We start from the raw sequence: 21,239 nt of genomic DNA on the forward strand, positions 1-21,239 counted from the left end.
AGGACAACCTGATGTGCACCCCCACTGCAAGAGACAGCTATGAGAGGTTGTCGTTGGCTGGACAGGGTTTGCCTCCTGGTTTCCCGTCGCCATTTCTCTTCCCAGATGGCCTGTCGTCAATAGAGACCCTCCTCACCAACATACAGGTGTGTCCCACAGGACCGACATGAAGCCTGACTGTGATGTCATAGTTAATATGGCTTTAAATTGCCTCTTTAGCCTCGTCTAGATAGACCCACGTCTTGTCAGTTTTAAAGATGTCTTGAAAAAATCTCACACTTTACTGTTTAAAGCTGTTTGGTGTAAAAATGAAAGTATGTGCTGTAACACAGTAGTTTTATTTGCCTAAACATAACTTCACTGACATCAAGGATGTGACAAATTTAGGGACGCTCAGGTGTAATTTTAAAATCAGATGAGAATGAAGTAAAAAAAATTCAGAGATTTTTCTTTTGAGACAGCTTTGCTTGCATAATCTGCCAGTTCTAGTTCTATTGCTGTCATATCCATGCTCTCTCCACTTCCTTCTGGTAATTTAAGCTTCTTTCGCTTTTTTAGCTACATTTCAGCCTGTTTTGTTTTGCTGGTGCTCATTTCAGCTTTTTTCAGAAAATCTCCCCTTTTTGTGCTAATTTCTGCTTCTTTAAGCCTTATTGGGCAAACATGTTATTTCTGCTTTCTTCGGTTAACTTAAGCTTGTTCTACCTTTTCAGCTACATTTTTAGCATTTTTTAAATAATTTCAGCTGTTTTCTGATAAATTCAAGGTTTTTGTGGTAATTTCTGCTACTTTCACCCTAATTTACTTCTTTATACTAATTTCAGGCAGTTATTCTCCTTTCAGCTTTTCTTCTAGTTTCAGCTTTTTTTACTCTTTTCTATTTAGCTTTTTTGATGCTAATTTTAATTTTTAAATTTTTTTTTTAGCTCATATCAGTTCTTTCCACTTCCTTTTGGTAGTTTAAGCTTCTTTCTGCCTTTTCAGCTACTTTTCAGCTACTTTTCAACATTTTTTTTTTGGCTAATTTCAGCCTTTTTTTATTTATCTTATTTCTTAATTTTTGTGCTAATCTCTGCTTATTTAAACCCAATTCTTCATATGTGTGTTCTTTCTGCATTCCTCTGTTAATTTAGGCTTGTTTGTCCATTTCAGCTGTTTTTCAGCTAGTTCTTCTGCAAAAAGCATTCACACTGCATTTTCACAGGAAGTGCAATTTCTTTAGTTGTTTTTTTGTCTAATGAGCTGTAACTGCCGAAATTCTGAAAACTGATTTCTTGTGTGTGTGAATGGAGTGTGGGGGGTATTCTTTTGTCTCAGTTTAATTATTTTTAATGACAGTCTCAAACTGTAGTCACTGGAGGTACATGTACAACTGATTAACGGTTGGAGTCAGTCCAATAAAATATGTCCACTAGATCTAATTGATCTAAAGTAGCTGAATTTCAATCACTTTTAAAGGCATTGGGCAAAAAATTATAGTGGTTGTACCTGAGAGTTATCCTAAACACAAACTCTGAGCACTACACATTGTGCTACATCTTTGCCTATAACTTTACTGATTGAGGTCAGCTCTTTTTGTCTGTTAGCAAAATATTGAATGAACTCCAAGACAGGTTTTAATGAAACACTCGGAAAGTAATCAATAGATGTACATCTACAACTTATAAGCTTTTCGAGTCAGCCTGATTCAAGATGGCCACCACAGCTAAACAAATTAAGTCTGCACAGAAATGACTATAACTCAGTCACTTTTACAACTATTGAGTTAAATGTGATGCAGTTGTAGCTGCGGGTCTTTTATAGAGCATAGTCCAAGCTCTAACATGTTGCATGTATCGTACTGGTAAAATTAAACAATATTTTTAAGATTTCCAAACAACTATTGCTGTCATTTCATGTTTTAACCTCACCATGAATGGGGGAAATGCATTTCTTCAAGAAATACTGTTTTTATTTTTTTTAGGTTTTTTTTTGTAAAATGTGTATATTAAACATATAATCTCACATTTGAACAGAAACAACAAAGAACAACTTTTCAAAGTTATTAGTTGTGTTAATGTTTATGAAGTATTCACTCTACTGTGATCCATTTGTCTTCTCTACGTTTTTCAGCATCTTTCTCGTTCCACAACTTTTGTGCTATTTCAACAAATCATATATCAAAATGTTCAGCTCTTTCAGCTTCCTTGTGCAAGTTTAAACTTAATTTCAGCTACTTTCAGCTGGGTTTTTTTCAGCTGTTTTGTGCTCCTTTTAGATTCTTTCTGCTAACTACAACATTTTTGTGCTCCTTTTAATTTCTTTCTACTAATTTCAGCTTGCTATGCTCATTTCAGCTCACTTATGCAAGTTTCTGCTTTCTCTGCTATTTCAGCTACTATTTAGTTGTTGTATGCTAATTTTAGGTTGGTTTTTTGGGGGGCTAATTCCACATTTTTGCACTCATTGCAACTTTATTCAGCAAAATTCAGCTAAAATGTACTCTTTCCACTTCTTTCTGGTAATTTAGGCTTCTTTCTGCCTTTTTTTTTGTTACTTTGTACTTTTCAGCTGTTTTTTTGCTAATTTCAGCTCTTTTCAGATTGTTCCACTTTTTTATGATCATTTCTGCTTCTTTGGATCTAGTTAGGCAAACATGTGCTTTAAGCTTGTTCTACATTTTCAGCTACATTTTAGCATTTTTTGTAGCTAATTTCAGCTGTTTTCTTATAATTTCAAGTTTTTGTGGTAATTTCTGCTACTTTCAGCCTAATTAACTTCTTTGTGCTAATTTCAGCTTGTTGTGCTCCTTTTAGCTTATTTATGCTAGTTTAAGTTATTTCAGCTACTATTTAGCTGTTTATGCTAATTTTTAGCCTTTTCAGCTAATTTCACATTTTGCACTTGTTTCAACTTTTTTCAGTCTAATTCACAACAAAAATGTGCTCTCTACACTTCTTTCTGGTAATTTAAGCTTCTTTCTGCCTTTTTAGCTACTTTTAGCTGTTTTTTTTTGTTGTTTTTTTCCGAAAATTTCCACTTTTTTATGCTCATTTCTGCTTCTTTAATCCCAATTACGTAATCCAATCCCAATTTCCTCTGCTAATTTTGGCTTGTTCTTCCATTTCAGCAACATTTCAGCATGTTTTAGCTCATTTCAACTGTTTTTCATCAAGTTCTTCAGCAATAAGCAGTCACAGTGCATTTTTGCAGGACATGCAATTTCTCTTGTTTTAATTATTAATAGATGCAGGTCAGCAGGTCAAAACTTATCAAAATCCATAATTTAGATTCACCCTGACAACCGGGATTGGTGCATCTCTACTTGTTTGATAAAAGCAGCCGTCATAGATGAGAATGTGTAAGGGCACGTTTTTCTCCACACTTAGATCCCAGGTTTGTATTTGTTGTGCATGCAGGGATCAGTGAAACATTCACACTAACAGCACCCATCTCCTCAGAGTGCTGCTCAGGCTTCAGCTCAAACCCCCTCGATCAGAAAGATGAATGCCGTTCTCCTTGTTTCCTGGGTGTAATGATGTGTGGACCCCGCTGCCCTTCTCACTGCACTCGTTCCACTGGCATCAGAGTCTTGCTTCTCCTTTGGCTCCATGTGATAATTAGAGAGCCGCCACAAAACCCCGTCGTGAGCTCCCAACACTCCTCTTAGTCATCTTTGATAATGATCTTCGCCTTGAATATTTATATACAAATCAACAAAATGAAACCAAGCAGAAAATTAAGATAAAGCAACTTAGAATAAATTGGGGTTAGAAGAATCAACAATTAGTAAGCCATAGTCCAGTGGCTTCCATATAATTGCGTGTGGATGGGGAATAATTGTGATGAAAGTCTTCATGTTACTGGATTGCTTTCACATAAGAATGTAGCGCTGTCAGGAGGACGGTGTTTTATGGAGAAATTAATTTAGTCCATTTGAAGGCAGTCTTGACACAGATGTCAGTTGACGAAAAGCAGTTTAAAAATTATGAACCGCGTTAACAATTCACCTTCTGGAATTGTAAGTACGTTAGCGTCCTAATTTTTTTATACTTTGCTTTTAAAGAACCTGAATTTCCTGTAACCTTTGAAATGGACTTGATCAGTAGATCACCATCTTTCTCAAGGTCTTTCTAAATTGTTGGGCTTTTTTATTTTGTGGAGCTTTGGCTGATTTTCTCATTTTTAGTCCTTTTTTTTTTTTTGTACTTGACCATGCATATTGGACAGTGTGTGCTTAAAAATAATGGATCATTCACACAGGCAAAAAGAGAAGTGCCAGGCCCAGTGGTTAATTTGAGCCGGATCCTGCCGGAACAAGATCCGGGAACTCTCTCATTTTGACAGGCTGTGTTCGGGCAACTGTTTGCTCAGATCAGGCAACTCAAATCTCTGCCCCTTAAAGTTCAAAGTCATCACTCATTTTTATTTTTATTATTTATTAAAAATACAACGAGAGGAGACGTTGTCCAGTCTGCGGAGTGTTTGTTCCGGCTGCAGTACGCGCACCAGCTCGCGCACACGCTCCTGCCCAGCAGAGACACGGATCGCATGTCCCGCAGGGATGAACGTCTTCATCCACCTTCAGCTGTGCACCCTGCAGACAGTGCACGTTTTACACACAGGAGCGTCTCCAGACAGTTCCACTGACCGCGCGCACAACTGCTGATGTGTCTGAACTCCTGCGTACATTTCAGACATAAACAAAGAAGCTTACAGTAAAAAATAAATAAAAATCATACAACGAGAGAAATGTTTGAGTATTATTCCCATTACATCACGTTTCAAGACAATGGCACTAATTTGTCAAAATAACAGCCATCAAAATATCAAAAAGACAATTTACTTTAATAAAATAAATGGATGGGTGGATGGATTGTCCTTAATTTATACAGGTTGTTAGTCTCATTGAGCCTCGAGGACTCATTTTTAAGAGAGACATGTTTTTAATCAGTTTAATCAAATGTTTACAGATGTTTAACAACCGGTTAAAATACACCAAAATGCAAGAAATGGCATCTCTTTTATTCCAAATTTTCTGGAGGAGGACCCACAAGACACCCCCCGCCCCCGCCAGACCGGACCGCATGCTATTCATGTTCCGGCATCAAACGGTTTACAAGTTAAGCCCTGGCCAGGCCTAAAGAAATATTTAAACCTGAAAGTTGTATTTTTAAGAAAGAAAAAAATATTTGTTAAAAAGAATGAAGTGAGTTATCATCCCTCAGTTGATCAGACTGTTTGTCAATTATTCAGCTAACTGCTCCTTGTTGATGCTAAAATGGTAATTGGACTGTACCATTCTATTTTATCAAGATACTCAAAGCTCTTTACAGCACAATCTGTGTCCTCATTTACCCATTCATACAGCACTCTACTAGATCTATACAAAGAATAATTAGTGCTTTATCACATTCATACACAGATAGGACACATCGGTGGCAATGAGGGGTTCAGTGTCTTGCCCAGGGACACTTTGGCATGTGTGACTGCTGGTAGAATCAAACCCCCAACTCTTGCATTGGAGGATGACTCCTCTATACACTCAACCAAAACTGCCCCCGACAAATAGGTAAAAGAGGCATAACATGCTATTCTGTGTTGTCTTTGACATTTCTCATAGATTTGATCAAATAAATACAGGTTGTGTCTTCGGGACACACCGCTGAAACAAAGTGCTCAAAGATTTCATTTACAGCTGACCCGGAGATCATTTGTCTGTTGACGTCGTTGGTTCATCTTGTTGAGTCTAAGATCCTTTAATCATTCCAAATCCCAAATAATTAATTCAGAGATAAAAGACTCCAACAAACTATTAAAAACAGAAAATAATAAATATACCGTTTACATAATACGGTCAAGTACTTGACTAAAAAAGAACGCTTTCTAATTCTAAAGAAAATCTTTGAAATGAGCTTCAGAAATCTTAAACTATTGATGAAGATCACCTTCAAGAGTACAAGAAAGTCTGACTTCTTTATTTTATTTAACTGTTTATACAGGTGAGATTGGCAGATGGATTAGTGCATCGTCTGCAGTATTGTGAACTCTGTACCGGTCCGTTGTGGTGAAGAGCTGTTCTTGGCAGCAAAATGCAAATGAAGGAGGGATGGATTGGGACTTTTGCACATTCCTGTACACATAAGATTCATTTGAAACTTTGAATGTCAAAGATTCTCTTTTATTCTTGTATTTTCTCCTCCGTTTCCTTTGCAGCAATTTCTTCTGTACCACTTTACAATAAGAGTCCCTTTATAAAAAAAAGATATATTTATGCTTTACAAGGTTGATAATTAATCTGTAAACTTGTTATAAAGTTTAAACATCTATAAACAATATATATGTTATTTGGCATGATCAAGTTTTCTTTTATTCTTTCAGGTAAGGTCTTTATTTTTTCTCTTTGCTCAGTGTATCTACAAGTGCTCTTGGTCTAACTATGATTTCAAACACTCTGACAAACATTTGATTTAATTAACTGAACAATATGGAGAGGACGGATACGTTGCTTGTTTGGATCACTGTTTGGAGAGAAACGTGATCATTGTGTGAATGTTTATCAAACACTCACTCTTCTGTGATCAATTTATCTTCTGTACGTTTTTCAGCATTTTTCTCGTTCCACAATTTTTGTGCTATTTCAACAAATCACAAATCAAAATGTTCAGTTCTTTCAGGGCAATCCTGCTATGACTTTTAGCATTGGTGCAATACTTTTTAGCTTTTTAAAACATTTAGCCTTTTCTGCCATTTTTTTTCTCATAGAAAATGAATTGAGCTCATTTTACATCCTTCAAATCTTTAGATCGGTTTACAACCTTTCACATTTTGTTCTGATTAAGCTTCTTCCAGTGTCCTTGTGCAAATTTAAACATTTTCAGCTAATTTCAGCTGTTTTTTCAGCAGATTTATGATCCTGTTAGATTCTTTATGTGAACTATAGCACATTCTTTCTGCAAATTTCAGCTTGTTATGCCCCTGCCAGCTTATTCAGCTTTATCAGCTATTTCAGCTACTATTTAGCTGTTTTTTTGCTAATTGTATCTTTTTTGACTAATTTCACATTTTTTTGCACTCATTTAAACTTTTTTCAGCCTAATTCAGCAAAAAAAAAAAAAAAAGTTATCTCTGCACTTTGTTCTGGTAATTTGATTCTTTATACTTTTTTAGCTGCTTTTCAGCTGTTGTTTGCTCATTTAAATTTTTTTTTTTAGATAATTTCCACTTTTTTGTGCTAATTTCTGCTTCTTTCAGCCTACTTGGACAAACATGTTCTTTCTGCTTTCTTCTGCTAATTTACGCTTGTTCTACCTTTTCAGCTACCACTTTAGAATTTTTTTTTGTTAATTTTAGCTGTTTTTTGTTAAATTCAAGGTTTTTCTTCCACTGTCAGCTTAATTAACTTCTTTACGCCAATTTCAGCTTGTTATGCTCCTTTCTGCTTTTTCTGCTAGTTTCAGCTTTTTCTGCTCTTTCAGTTATTACTTCGCTCTTTTGATGTTAATTTTATCATTTTCTGCTTTCTCCACATTGTTTTAGCTTTTTTCAGTTCTTTCTGCTTCTTTTTGGTAGTGTAAGCTTCTTTCTACCTTTTCAGCTACTTTTCAGCTATTTTTTTTCTAATTTCAGCAGTTTTTAGCTAATATCTTAATTTTTGTACTAATTTTGCTTATTTACGGTGAACCTAATTTAGCAAATCTGTGTTCTTTCTTCTTTCTTCTTTTAATCTAGGCTTATTCTTCCATTTCAGCTCATTTCAGAATGTTTTTTTTTTTTGTTGCTAATTTCAGCTCTTTTTCGCAAGTTCCTCTCCAATAAGCACTCGCACTGCATTTTTGCAGGAAATGCAGTTTCTCTAGTTGTTCTTTTTATCTAATGAACTGTAACTGTTATTTAATTGTTTAAGTGTTTGCCGCCAAATGAAAGACAACATTATTGACTATTTATTAGTCATGTATGAAGGTGACATTATTGTAAAGTGGTACCAACCAGTCTTTCTAACTTCACTCTAATGGTTTTGCCAAAAGTTGTCCACATATGTTCGTTTACAAAAAATAAAAACAATATTCACTACTAAAGCTCTGTGGTAGATTTAGATTTCTGTTCTTAGATTGTGTGAAAATTGCGGTGTAGTAAGATGCACAAAAAATATAAATATAGACGGACTGAAGGACCAGATCATGTAATAAATTATAGCCTGTTGAGTAGAAAAACGGTGACACACTTTCACTGTGCTTTGTTGTTGCTTTACTTTAAAGCTCTTAAATAGCCCACATCACTCCCAGTTCCCCTTTTCCCTGATCTTCCTTTTTTATTCACAAGTGTGTGTGTGTGTGTGTTTTTGCACTTGTGTGTGTGCAGGGCCTGCTCAAAGTGGCGATCGACAACGCTCGGGCTCAGGAGAAGCAGGTGCAGCTGGAGAAGACGGAGCTGAAGATGGAGCTGTTCAGAGAGAGGGAGCTCAGGGAGACTCTGGAGAAGCAGCTCGCCATGGAGCAGAAGAACAGAGGTACCGCCTGAAAGCTACCTGCCACTGTAGTGTGTGTGCATGTGTGTGTGCATGTGTGTGTGTGAGCAGGCATGCAGACTAGTGTGTGCCCAGACTTCACAGACCTGTGTTCAATTAGATACTCCAGCTCCTGTTTGGACTGACACAAGTGTGATGTTTCGTAGTGAGACATGCATAAGCCACTCTGCCTCTCTCCGGCTCCACGTAAAACTGAGAGGTTTTCCTGTTCCTGGTCTGTTAACATAATTGGAAATCCACATCCCTTCCAAAGCCTGGGCACAGTCTCATGTAAAATGCATCAGAGTCTTGCGCTAACTGTATCGTTTATGTTTAATGAGAGAAATTCATGAAAAATATCCCAATAAATTTTTCAATTAGCTTTAATTCCCTCTAGCCGTTTGCTAAGTCGCAGTCAGTATTTGCTCAGATTTTCTCAGTTAAATCTTTATATATCATAAAATATTTAGCTTTAATTGATTTTCATTTTTTTCTGTAATTGCTTGCTGGGTTTCAACCAAAATGGTTTTTATCTTTGGCTTGCCGGAATAGACCAATAATCAGATTTTATAAAAAGTAAAATTTAAAAAATTGCTTAGCTAATTCCTCTTAAAGCTCATTTATCGTGGCTGTGGTTTTGCCTCCTGTCTTAGCAATTATCCAGAAGCGTCTGAAGAAAGAAAAAAAGGCCAAGAGGAAACTCCAAGAAGCTCTGGAGTATGAATCCAAGCGGAGAGAGCAGGCTGAGCAGACTCTGAAGCAGCCGTCGCCTTCTGACAGCATGCGTTCCCTCAACGGTCAGACGATCTACAGTGAGACTTCCCTACATCACATTTTATAACTTTTCTCCTTTGATTGTATAAACTGTCTCTTTTTCTTGTCTTTGTTTAAATATAGTTTACAATATTTACATAGATTCCATTAAGAAAGGCAAGAACTTTCAACTATTTTCTGTTTTGTATTTGATTTGATCACCTGGTTTCACTGCTAGTTGTGTGTTTATGAAACATTCACTTTATGGTGATCCAGTTTTCTTCTGTACGTTTTTCAGCATCTTTCTCGTCCCGCAGTTTTCAAGCTATTTCAACAAATCATAAACTAAAACATTCAGCTCTTTCAGGACAATCCTGCTAGGAATTTGTTCTTGGTGCAACTTTAAATTTTTTGAAATATTTAGCCTTTTGTGTTTTTTTGTTTTTTTTCATAGAAAATGAACTGATCTCATTTTACATCCTTCAAATCTTTAGATCTGTTTACAACCTTTTACTGCTCCTTTCACATTTTGTTCTGATTCAGCTTCTTTCAGCTTCCCTGTGCAAATTTAAACTTTTTTCAGCTACTTTCAGCTATTTTCAGCTGTTTTTTTAGCTGTTTTGTGCCCCTTTCAGTTTTTTTTCTGCTAGCTACAACATTTTTGTGCTTCTTCTAATTGCTTTCTGCTAATTTCAGCTTGTTATGCTCCTTCCAGCTTATTTCTGATTCAGGTTTTTTTGCTATTTCAGCTACTATTTAGCTGTTTTTCTGCTCATTTTAGCTTTTTCAACTAATTACACTTTTTTTTTGCACTCATTTAAACTATTTTCAGCCCAATTCAGCTTCTTTCTTGTAATTTCAGGTTCTTTCTGCTTTTTTAGTTACTTTGCAACAGTTTATTTGCTAATTTCAGCTTCTTTCAGATAATTTCCACTTTTTGTGCTCATTTCTGCTTCTTTCAGCCTAGTTGGGCAAACGTGTTCTTTCTACTTTTTTCTGCTAATGTTGTTGTTCTACCTTTTCAGCTACCCTTTTAGCATTTTTAGCTAATTTCAGCAGTTTTCAAATAACTTCATATTTTTCATGGTAATTTATTCTCCTTTCAGCCTAATTAACCTCTTTGTGCTCATTTTAGCTTATTGTACACATTTCAGCTTATATCTGTTAGTTTTAGCTTTTTCTGCTATAATAGCTACTGTTTTTTTTTTCTTCCTAATTTTAGTTTTTTCTACTAATTCCACAAATCTTTAGCTCATTACAGTACTTTTTGTATCCTTCTGGTAGTTTAAGCTTCTTTCTGATTTTTCAGCTACTTTTCAACAGTTTTTTTTTTTCATTTTTTTTGCTAATTTCAGCTTTTTTGAGCTAATTTCCTAGTTTTGTGGTAATTTCTGCTTATTTAAACCTAATTCAGCAAACGTTTTCTTTCTGATTTCTTCTGCTAGTTTAGGCTTCTTCTTCCATTTCAGCTACAGTTCAGCATGTTTTTAACTTCTGTAATTTCAGCTGTTTTCTGCAACTACTTTTGCTATAAGCATTCACACTGCATTTTCACAGGAAATGCAATTTCTCTAGTTAATAAAACTATTTAGTCCCTAAAGATTTAAAGATGACTGTGGAATTTGCAGTTCCTGTGAAAATGCAGTGTGAATGCCTATTGCTGAAGAACTTTCTGAAAAACAGCCGAAATTAGCTTAAAACCATACATAGAAGCTTAAATTACCAGATGGAAATGGAGAGAGCACAATTTTGCTGAAATAAGCTGAAAAAGTTTAAATGTGTGCAAAAAATGTGGAATTACCTGAAAAGGCATAAAATTAGCATAACATTGGAATAAAAACAGCTAAATAGTAGCTGAAATAGCAGAAATAGTTTAAAATTGCCAAAATTAGCTGAAACAAACATAACAAGATGAAATTAGTAGAAAGAAGTTAGAAGATGCTAAAAAATAGAGTTAGAAGAAAGAATATGAAAGGAGAACAAACCACCTGAAAAACAGCTAAAAGTAGCTGAAAAAGTTTAAATTTGCACCAGGATGCTGAAAGAAGCTGAATCAGAACAAAATGTGAACGAGCAGTAAAAGGTTGTAAACAGATCTAAAAATTTAAAGGATGTAAAATTATCTCAATTCATTTTCTATGCGACTAGACATGGCAGAAAAGGCTAAATATTTCAAAAAGCTAAAATTGCACCAATCCCAAAAGTCATAGCAGGATTGTCCTGAAAGAGCTGAACATTTTGAGATATGAATTGTTAAAAAGCACAAAAACTGTGGAACAAGAAAGATGCTGAAAAACATACAGAAGAAAAATGGATCAGAATAGTGAATGTTTCATAAACATTCAGACATTTAACTTAAATTCTGAACTAAACTGTTCATCTCTGGTGTGAACTGAAAGATGCACACTTTATCATGTGTCGGCCGGTGATATTTACAACTCACAAGTTTCTAAGAACGCATTAATTAATCTCATTTTCTCATCTATAGACAGCAATAATGCAAAGTTCATACTTTATCATGCAAACAGGTCTTACTGTTTTAGTCCATTTTTATATAGAGTCAAGCAGAAGTCTTCGTCTCACACCTCAAATCACATCTTTATAGATTTTTTTTAAACCACCGGACCAACTTTCATCCATTTCAAGCTTTCAGAGGTGTAGTCTTTAATTCCTAAATATTAAACCAGACTTGCTGTAAATCTGTTTTTAATCACAAAGAGTGGCACACAGTTACTGACATGGAGTGTCGGCGTCGCTCGAAGGCTTGTTGCTCTCTTGTTTTGGGGGATGAATGATGCTGTGAAAGCCGCGCTGTGATAGGTGGATGTCAGGCATGTTTAACGGCGGTGATTCCTCTCCTCCTGCAGACTCTCTGACCCCTGAGATGGAGAGTGACCGCAGCAGTGGAAGAACAGATGCTGAAAGGACAATACAAGGTACAGACGCTCAGATGAGACAATAAATCTCTCTCTCTTTTCCCGGCTCTCTCTTCTGTTCTCTCATTTTTTTTTTTTTTTCTTAGCGTCTCCCCCACCTCTCCTTTCCTCTTGCATCTTCCCCATCCTTTACACACACACACACGTGCACATTAGTGTTTGTGTGCCTGCTGTTCAGACATCCACCACCATCTGGGCCACAGCACCGGGTCAAGATCATTGGTTTTCTTTCGGGGGAATATTTTTATTTTACTTGACTTTTAGTGGTTCGTTTTAGACGACAGGTCTTTGTCAGAATAAATGTGTTGCAGTTGAACAACCAGATTTAAAAAAATAAAAGAAAAAGTTGCTTATTTACAACTGAGGAGCCCATAATGAGTCATTATAAACCACAAAAGCTCTGCAATCCCCCCTTTGATGGTAATAATCGGGGAAAATCAATCCATTTTATGAATAAGCCTTGTTACATTTTTAATGATTTGTTTGTTTGTTAGCCTTGGGGGTGCAGTTTGTGTTTGGGGAAGGGCGGGGGGGGGGGGGGGGCACTTTAGTGATAACCTCTGTAGACTCTGTACTATCTGTGTTTACCCAGATCCAAGACACCTCACAAAGGTTGACCGTCCTCATTATTACTGCCAACGTCTTCCTTTAATTCACAGCTGCCCTTATCAGCGGCCGAGGTCCCAATTTATCCAGAGGACAAAATAAAAAATAAAAAAATTAAGAATGATTTCGAAAGCTGTGAGTAATTTGCTGTGAAAAGTGGCAAATTTTCAGCTTTCAGAAGAACTTCGCTCCCCTCTTTCTCTTTCAAGTGCGATTTTCTACTTGAGCTGATAGGTTTTTGTGAAAGGGCACAAAATAGAAGGAAAAGAGAAACGATGACTCCTCCTTAATTAAATGTCATTCAGTCTCTACAGGCATCTGAAACAGTTTGGTATCCCGCCTCCCCCATCCCCCCCCCCAAAAAAAAAAAAGAAATCCATATGTCATCATTTAAATACAAAGATAATATGCAGATAGAGTAATTATAGCCCCCTATTTCATACCAAATTAGTATATTTAGTAATTTAATACTTTTATAAAATGGGTAGTGCGGTTATATTACCGTAATTTTCGTTGTATAAGTCACAGGTTTTTTTACATAAATTACCATTCCTGCGACTTATACAGTGAAGCAACATATTTGTTTTTGTCCCATATTTATAACCCAATTGTTGGCTGGTATCTGATGATTTCAGACATGGAAAATAATGAACACTACTATCTTCAGCCACTAGAGGGCCCTTAACCTATTTGGCAAGTCAAGTGTCTCATTAATTGGTAAAGTGGCTATTAATGAGACACTTGGCTTGCCATAGAAGCCACCTTTGTCTTGCTCCAGAACTCCTGGAGCAAACGTCAAATCAGCTGAATTTCGTTGCGGTGCCCAGTTGAAATGCAGCTGATTTGACCATTAAAGTGTATTTATTAAGGAAACGTTAAACTGAGACACGCCTTTGCTATAATTTCAAGCAAACAAATAGTTGTTTTTAAGTGTTAATCTTGTAAAATTATTGTTAAAGTCCTCCCGTGTACGCTCCCGCAGCTGCCTTTTTGGCAGACAATCGATTTTTGGCACAACACCGGCCCACATTTTCGGGTTGTCAGCGGTGACGCTTAATAGATGCGACATATTTATGTTTTTTCCAACTTTATTAGACATATTTGAACTGTTGCGACTTATAGGGCGGTGCGATTTGTACGGCGACAAGTACGGTAAATGAATGCATTAAAGCATCACTCTTACAGCAGCTTTTGTCCTACTTTGTGCAGGTTTAAATAAAGCACACGTATATTTTCAGACTTGATTCTTGTAAAACTGTACATTGTGACTAAGGAGCGTATAATGTTCGCAGTCTCTCCATCGCTCTGATCAGCGCCTCAAAGAGTGGAAGGGAACCCAATAACAGGCTGCACTTTTTTGTGTTTTGTTCAATTAGAGGAGCATTTGTCTGCCACCCATGTCTCTTCTACTCTGCTCTGCAAGCCTTGCTGTATAATTAACCTCAAATGGCAAAAAATGATGTTGATAAATTACACAAGCAGAAAGAAGGAGGAGGGAAAAAACAAGCCTATCAAAGACCGGCGCGCTGAGAGAAATGTGTGGGTGCGTTCTCGACTCCAAACTCAGGGAGGCGAATTGGAGAGAGGGAAGAAAAAAAATAATGAGGGGCATAATTTTAGAGAACTAATTATTTCTATTTGTCTTTTGTCACACTTCTCTAATTCTGCGATATTAACACAGTCTGTGTTTATTAATTGCTTTTACAGTGTTTTGAATCAAGTCCAAGGGGGAACGTGGCTCTTTTCACAGCTGCTAAGACCCCGTGCGCTCGCTCATACCGCCTGCCTGGCAACAGCGGTGCGCGTGTGAATATCTTCCTCCGGTATCTCCCCCCCGGTTCCCTGCCGCTTCCTCCCCGCTCGACGTGTTCGGCGAGTTTACACGACCCTGCACGCGCTGAGATAAAGTTCTTTTGTTGCAAGATTAAACATCAAAACAGCTAAAGTGAAATTAAAATTAAATGAACGAATGTCACTGAAGCAAAAAAGACCGTAATTAATGGATCCCTTAATTGTCTTCATAAAATATTTGCATGGGCATAATTTGCATAATTTACATGTATTAATTAATCTTTCAAAGGAAGTTTATGCTGAGAGAGGCCAAAAAAAAAATCCCCTTTGTTTTATTTAGCATCTAATGAAATATTTATTCTCTTTAATGAACTTTTCATCTTGATTTGAATGTGAAAATAGCGAAGTTTCGCCGTGTTTTAACGAGAGTCTTGCAGAAAGCGCAGCGTCGAGACGCTACTGGATTTTCCAGCCGTATGTGGAAAGCAGATGTTTCAACATTTACACACAGGCTGGGATGGGCACCGGTGAGAGCTGCTCATCAAAGCCCCCCCTCGTCGTTGAATTTGATCTATTAGAAGTCAAACTCCTCGATATTTAACAGCCTCTCGACAAAACATTAGCTGTCATCATCCATCAAATAATCAGATCGTCTTTGTTTTCACGAACACCGCGATAAACCGCTGCAACTGAGACTGTCCTCTCCTGTCAGAGCAGGTGTGTGTGTCAGTGTGTGTAGCGTTGTCCATGTCTCTAATCATTCAGCAGCCCCCTCCTTCGTGTTGCGCTTTGTTTCTTCGTGCCACATTCATGCTGGAATGACTTTTACGCAGAACTCGCTAGTTGTTGCTCGAACAGAGGCAGCGCCAGAGTGCAATGCCTCTGAGACCTACGGCAGTGCCGGGTAATTAGCCTGTGTGTTTGTACACCCCCACCCCATCTCCCCCCACATATTGTACACACATCGCCTCTCTGACACACACATGCTCGAGCTTTTGTTGCCTCCTCTCTGTCTGTACCTATAAACACAGCCTTAAAAAGTTCAACCGGTCCAAATGACAAAATAGTTGTCTCGTATAAACGTAGATCATAAACTGAGGAAATGGCAAACTGAAAATTTTAAATTATTAATCCTTTTAATAATAGAAAAGAACCTGATGCTCTGATGGCTCCTAGCATGAGAGGACGTCGTAACAAGGTGTATTCACTCCCGCTCTGCTCGCGTCATGTCCAACAAACGTCTTTGTATAGGTTCCTTTGGAACATTAAATTATTCAGGCTCACCGCCACTGAAGCGCTGCGCTTCTTAAAGGCGTTGTTGTAGCGTTCTCTGACGGAGTAAGGAAAGAAAAAAAAAAGCAAAGGTAATAAACGTCAAAGCGGCTCCTGAGCTGTGCCTAACAGATGCTTTTACCAGCTCAGCGTTGGAGCGGCGCTGCTCGCTCGGGCGGACACAGACAAGGAGCGTTCGCCTGGCCGTGGACGGAGCGCTTTAGGTCGGAGGTGTCTGCAGATAGCGTAACACAGCAATGCCTTCCATTTTCAATATCCACTATTTCCACACAGGACATATCGTTTAAAGGGCTTTACGTCTTGAGTGCACTATTATCATCGGATGAGCACATCAGCGGAAAAGTCCTGAACTTGTGCGGCCTTCTGAATGCTGTGATGTGGTAATCATTGCTGCTTTGTAATAAAAGCTGAATAAATATATGATTGTGTTCCTGAATTTCTTTCTGAAAACTGCTTTGTTTGCTGCGTGTAATGAACTTAATCATGCTCGGATAAACAACCAAAGTTCATTTGATTTAAAGCTGCAAATAAAATATGTTTGCACCGGAAATATATTCAGTTTAAGTTTGTTAAAGCAGCTGTTCAAATCTTTTCAAGTGGGGTTGTGTGGGTATGTTATTGGGAGTTAATGTCTTACCTGTTGTGGATAGCTCTCAAATGAATTACCATATTTTTTAGACTACAAGGCGCACCAGATTATAAGGCTCACTGTCAATATTTGGAAAAATTAAAGGATTTTAAGTGCACCTTATAGTCCGAAAAATACGTTAGTAAAACAAGTTGATTCTGATCAGAGTGACTTGTCTAATAAACCCTTTTTTTAAAACTCACGTGGTTTAAAGTTCTATCTTACGCACATAAATAAATTATTATTATAATTTTGATATGTATTCTTGTTGGTACATAAATCTAACACTTAAAAGAGTATTTAGCTGAAATATTCTACTTTAGGACTTTATGCTGTTTCAGCTGTTTTACCACTGCTGGTTCTCAACTTTGACTGGTTAGTTGAAATAATTAAACTACTTGTGAACTGAACCAGTAAGGCCAGATTTAATCATGCAAACCTTTTTCTATACAGTATTATATCTGTCTTTTTTTGCCTCACTTTTTTTTTTTTCATTAAATGAGTCACACTGTTAATACAAAATACATAAAAGTTTTTTTTTTGTTTCACTGAAACTTTTTTTCAAACACATGTTAGGCTGCCTTCAGGTCCAGGCCTCCCTTGTAAAAGATCTGTGATCTCAATGGGATTTGCCTGGTTCAGGGGTCTGCCACCTTTAGGATCAAAAGAGCCATTTCTGCCCCTTTGTTCACTAAACTGAACGTGTCCAGAGCCACAAAATCAGCTACAATTGTCGTTATCAACTGGTGGAACCATGGGCCACTTTAAGTTTGTTAGAGGGGACTTTTCTGGCCAGTAGGCACGACATTTTAAAACTAAAAACATTTAATGATTGTTAACATTTATTGATATTATTATTAGGGATGCACAATATTATTGTCATGGTATCGGCTGATATTGGCGATAAAGTTAAATATCGGACATCGGCCATTCCATCAAAATAACTCACTGATACAAAAGGTGCTGTTTTTGTATGACAACCCAGTGACAAAGATGACTGCAGTGCAAGCGCAACGTTATGACATCACGCATGCCATTGAGTTTAGATTTGTGAAAATTTACAAATGTGCACTGTTAGAGTGTTGTCATTGTGTTAGAGAGTAAATGTCATGAATAAATTTGACATTAAACAGAATCCAAGTTGAAGTGTTACATCATTTTCAGACCCCTTTTTAGCATCTGCATTGGTAGCAGACCAAATTGACAAAGACTATGCAAAATAATGTAGTATTTGAATTCTACAGCAGAGAAAGATATAAAGTCTCTGTAAGTGGGCCTAGGGGAAACATATCAGTATTGGTATCGGTTATCGGCCAAATAAGTTTTAACATATCGGCATATCAGATATCGGCAAAAATCCAATATTGTGCATCCCTAATTATTACATTTTAAGACAAAAGAAAAGACTGGATTCCATCCATTATCTTTACCCGCTTTTTCCTTTTCGAGTCACAGGGAGTCACTGGTGCCCATATCCAGGTCGCTAGTGAATCACAGAAGACATGATTCTTGCAAAGAAAAAAAACATTATTTTGCCAATTAAAAGAAAAATTAAAACAATGAACTGTGCAGACTTATGTGTATTTTTTGTTTATTGTGGAGAAATTGGGTATTCTACTTTGAAGAAATAAAGCATAAAGTTAAAGTGAGTATAATTTACTTTGTGCATTTACTCTAGTAGCCCCGTATTTGCAAAGGAAATGGCAGGGAAATGCTAAAACTTGTCATTTTTCTTTAAACTTAAAAATCACTTTTGTGTTAGTTTTAGTCAAAGCTTAAAAGAGCCGCTGCGGAGCGAACAAAGAGCCACATGTGGCTCTGGAGCCACAAGTTGCAGACCCCTGGCCTAGTTAAATAAGGGTTAATAAATAAACACATTTACAAAGGAATACAGAGGAATTTCTTATTTTTACAGTGGAAAATTAAAAACACAATCTGACAAGGCCTACAAAATGATAGTGCCCAAGAAAGGGTAGTTTGGCTCACACATAATTAGAGATTTGAATAATTTAGGTTCAAATAGAAAATAAATTTATTAGCTCTAAAAACTGTGCTGACTCAGCTCATTTACTGTATTTTTCGTACTTTAAGGGACACTTAAAATTCTTTCATTTTCTCAAAAATCAACAGTGAGCCTTATAATCTGGTGCGCCTTATGTATTAATTCTGGGTGTGCTTACTGACCTCAAACCAATTTTATGTGGTACAACTGAACAATGTTGAGAGTTATTGTGAATGAGTTGAATAAAGTTTGACATCTGACTATTTTATCTGGCTTAATTCGCCTTATAGTCCAAAAAATATGGTATATGTTTCTACATTACTGTTTTAGCTAGAAATGGATGAAAATAAAATGTACTCTGTTTAATTGTTCATGCAGAAGGATTTTTAAGAGTACACTACATAATATTTTATCATTTTTGTAACTCTAACCCTAAATCAGCTTCTGAATTCACAGTAATGACATTCAAACAGAAAGACTTGAGGCTAATATTTCAAAGTTATGTTTCATCAACAATCACATCCTGAATAGTGCATTTGCGTCAGCAGATTGTTAGCTGTTGGCTAATCTTTTGCTGTTTTCTGTGTGTGTGTTTTCTGCTCCAGATGGTAGACTGTTCCTGAAAACCACAGTGATGTACTGATAAGCCTGCGAGGAGCTGGAGGAGAGGAAAAAAGATTAAAAAAGGACAGAAAACAAACCCATGAAGTTTCCGAGGATCCCCTATCCAGGCTGATTTAGCAGAAGAGACGTCAAGCTGCTTGTAGGTGGAAGTGCTGTGTTCACCATAATGCTGGAGGAATCCGAATGTAGAATAAGTTGTTTTTTTAATTGCGCGGGCCAACGTAAAACAGCTTGATAAAGCAGGTTTAGATATGACGTGTTGGCTGGCGTGGCGGATAAACATACACCGAGCACAGTAAACATAAAAAAGACGAAAAAAGAAATGTACCCAAGGTGCATTGTTGGTAATAACTCCTTAAAATCACAGCACTGAAGATTTTTTTTATACTGTATCTCAGCCAGCGAGAAAGCTTTGAAATAGAAATTCGACTGAAGTTTTGTTTTGTATTTCAAAAGAAATCCAGAAAAATGATGTGTGGAGATATGAACCTTGTGGTGAGCATCAAAAAAAAAAAAAAAAAAAGAAAAGAAAAAGAGACTGATGTTCGATTTACATGTTTTCTAAATTAGATGAAAATACAATCAAGTTTCATTTTTACCATCATTGTAAATACAAGAGTTAACGATAATGATAGAAGAAGTCACTCTGCCGAGCCCGAGCGGACTGATAAGGTATGTGTATATAACGTTTAAAGGTATTGTGTATGCAGTAGAGCTATTAGGCAACCAATACCATCATTTATATAAACTCCTGTTTCGTTTTGTTCTATCTCTGAGCCATCATTCTTTCCTATAGCTGCCATTTTGGTGAGAAAGCATGCAGGCATGTAAATGTTTGTCCTGGAATTATAATATTTAATAAATCCTATATTGTGCTGAACAAAAACTCGGGTTGACTCACTCAAGCCCAGACGATTTTGAAACGATAATCAACAATGTTTCACTTTGAAAATGAGAACTTTTTGTTGTTGATAGTACTGTAATCTTTGTATCAGAGGGAATATTTCTTGGATTTTAATGTAACTTTTTTTGGTCATGAGACACACTCAGAATTCAGCATCTGTCAATTTCTTTTTCTTTTTTTGTTTGATCGTCTAGTCGACATATCATCAGCTTGATAAACAATCAGTCAGGATGGAACTTTTAAAACATTTAAGTAGATTTTGTTTTTCTCTACACTGATGCAATTCTTGTTTTGGGGTGTTTCATGATAAAAAGAAAACTTTTCTTTTATTATGCTCTTTCTTGGAAGACTTTTGAATTGTGGTGCTGAAACACCTGTGTATATTCTCTAGTCCTAAGCTGATGTCAGTCTTTTAACTGCAAAACTATTTTGACTTTATGTGTTAACAATCAAGAAGAAGAGGAAGGGTCGGGGGTGGCGGAGTCCCATGTCCACAATGTGTTTGTTCCTTTGTTCTTTATGGAGTGTCTAGGTCTGTTGTCACTGATAACTTATATAGCTTCTCAAATCATCTCTTCATTGTACTTCAAATTCAAATAAAGTTACCATGTTGATGATAAACGAGTACAGTTAAATATGTTGCCCAGGTCTATGTGTCATGGGTTGGTTCTCGGTGGACGTCCTGCATGATACTAATGGAGCAGGATGAATCTGTTCAAGCAGTAACATGGTGGATCATTGAGGTGGTTAAATGCTTTTCTTCTTGTTTGGAATCATTGCTGTGTTTTGGGAGTGTTTTTTGAGACATTTACAATCAACTTTTAATCTTTTAAAGCAGTAGTTCAGAAGTGGGGTCCTACAGAAAGGATATGCAGTGGTCCCTCGTTACGTCACGGTTCGTTTGTTGCGGCTCCCTCTATCGCGGTTTTTCAGAATAAGATTGAACGTGACACACAATTGGCTGATTGATGGATGAACCGATCGGCATGGATTTTTAATAAATTTAAAATAAATTATTTTTAATTATTTGTTGCAGCAGATCAGTCGATCTCCGTGCAGAGCAGAGAAGTGGGCGTGGCCAAGAACGCTTGCAGGTAGCTGAGAGCAGAGAAGGCACAGAGCTGAATTCATGACATTCTGTGCTCTTTTAGATCGTTTAGAGTTTAGAAACATTGTTTAGAATATTGCAAAAGTGTGGGAAGGGTTTAAAACACCTT

At 36.9% G+C, this 21,239-nt stretch overlaps 1 protein-coding gene across 6 annotated transcripts in view; it reads left to right on the forward strand.

Annotated features, from left to right (window-relative positions):
* Positions 1 to 19,652, forward strand: part of dachd (dachshund d) — a 142,178-nt gene extending 122,526 nt beyond the window's left edge. For 4 of the 6 annotated variants that reach the window (XM_037687059.1, XM_037687060.1, XM_037687058.1 and 1 more), the window contains 5 exons: positions 1 to 146; positions 8,341 to 8,488; positions 9,139 to 9,297; positions 12,106 to 12,174; positions 19,100 to 19,652. In XM_037687059.1, the coding sequence (XP_037542987.1) occupies positions 1 to 146; positions 8,341 to 8,488; positions 9,139 to 9,297; positions 12,106 to 12,174; positions 19,100 to 19,137 (560 nt within the window). In that variant the 3' untranslated portion in view covers positions 19,138 to 19,652. The remainder of the gene's footprint in view (positions 147 to 8,340; positions 8,489 to 9,138; positions 9,298 to 12,105; positions 12,175 to 19,099) is intronic. The other 2 variants (XM_037687061.1, XM_037687062.1) reach the window with 1 other exon arrangement.
* Positions 19,653 to 21,239: the final 1,587 nt, after the last annotated feature.

Source organism: Nematolebias whitei, chromosome 13 (genome assembly GCF_014905685.2).
Source record: "Nematolebias whitei isolate Nwh7 chromosome 13, NemWhi1, whole genome shotgun sequence".
Classification (NCBI taxonomy): domain Eukaryota; kingdom Metazoa; phylum Chordata; class Actinopteri; order Cyprinodontiformes; family Rivulidae; genus Nematolebias; species Nematolebias whitei.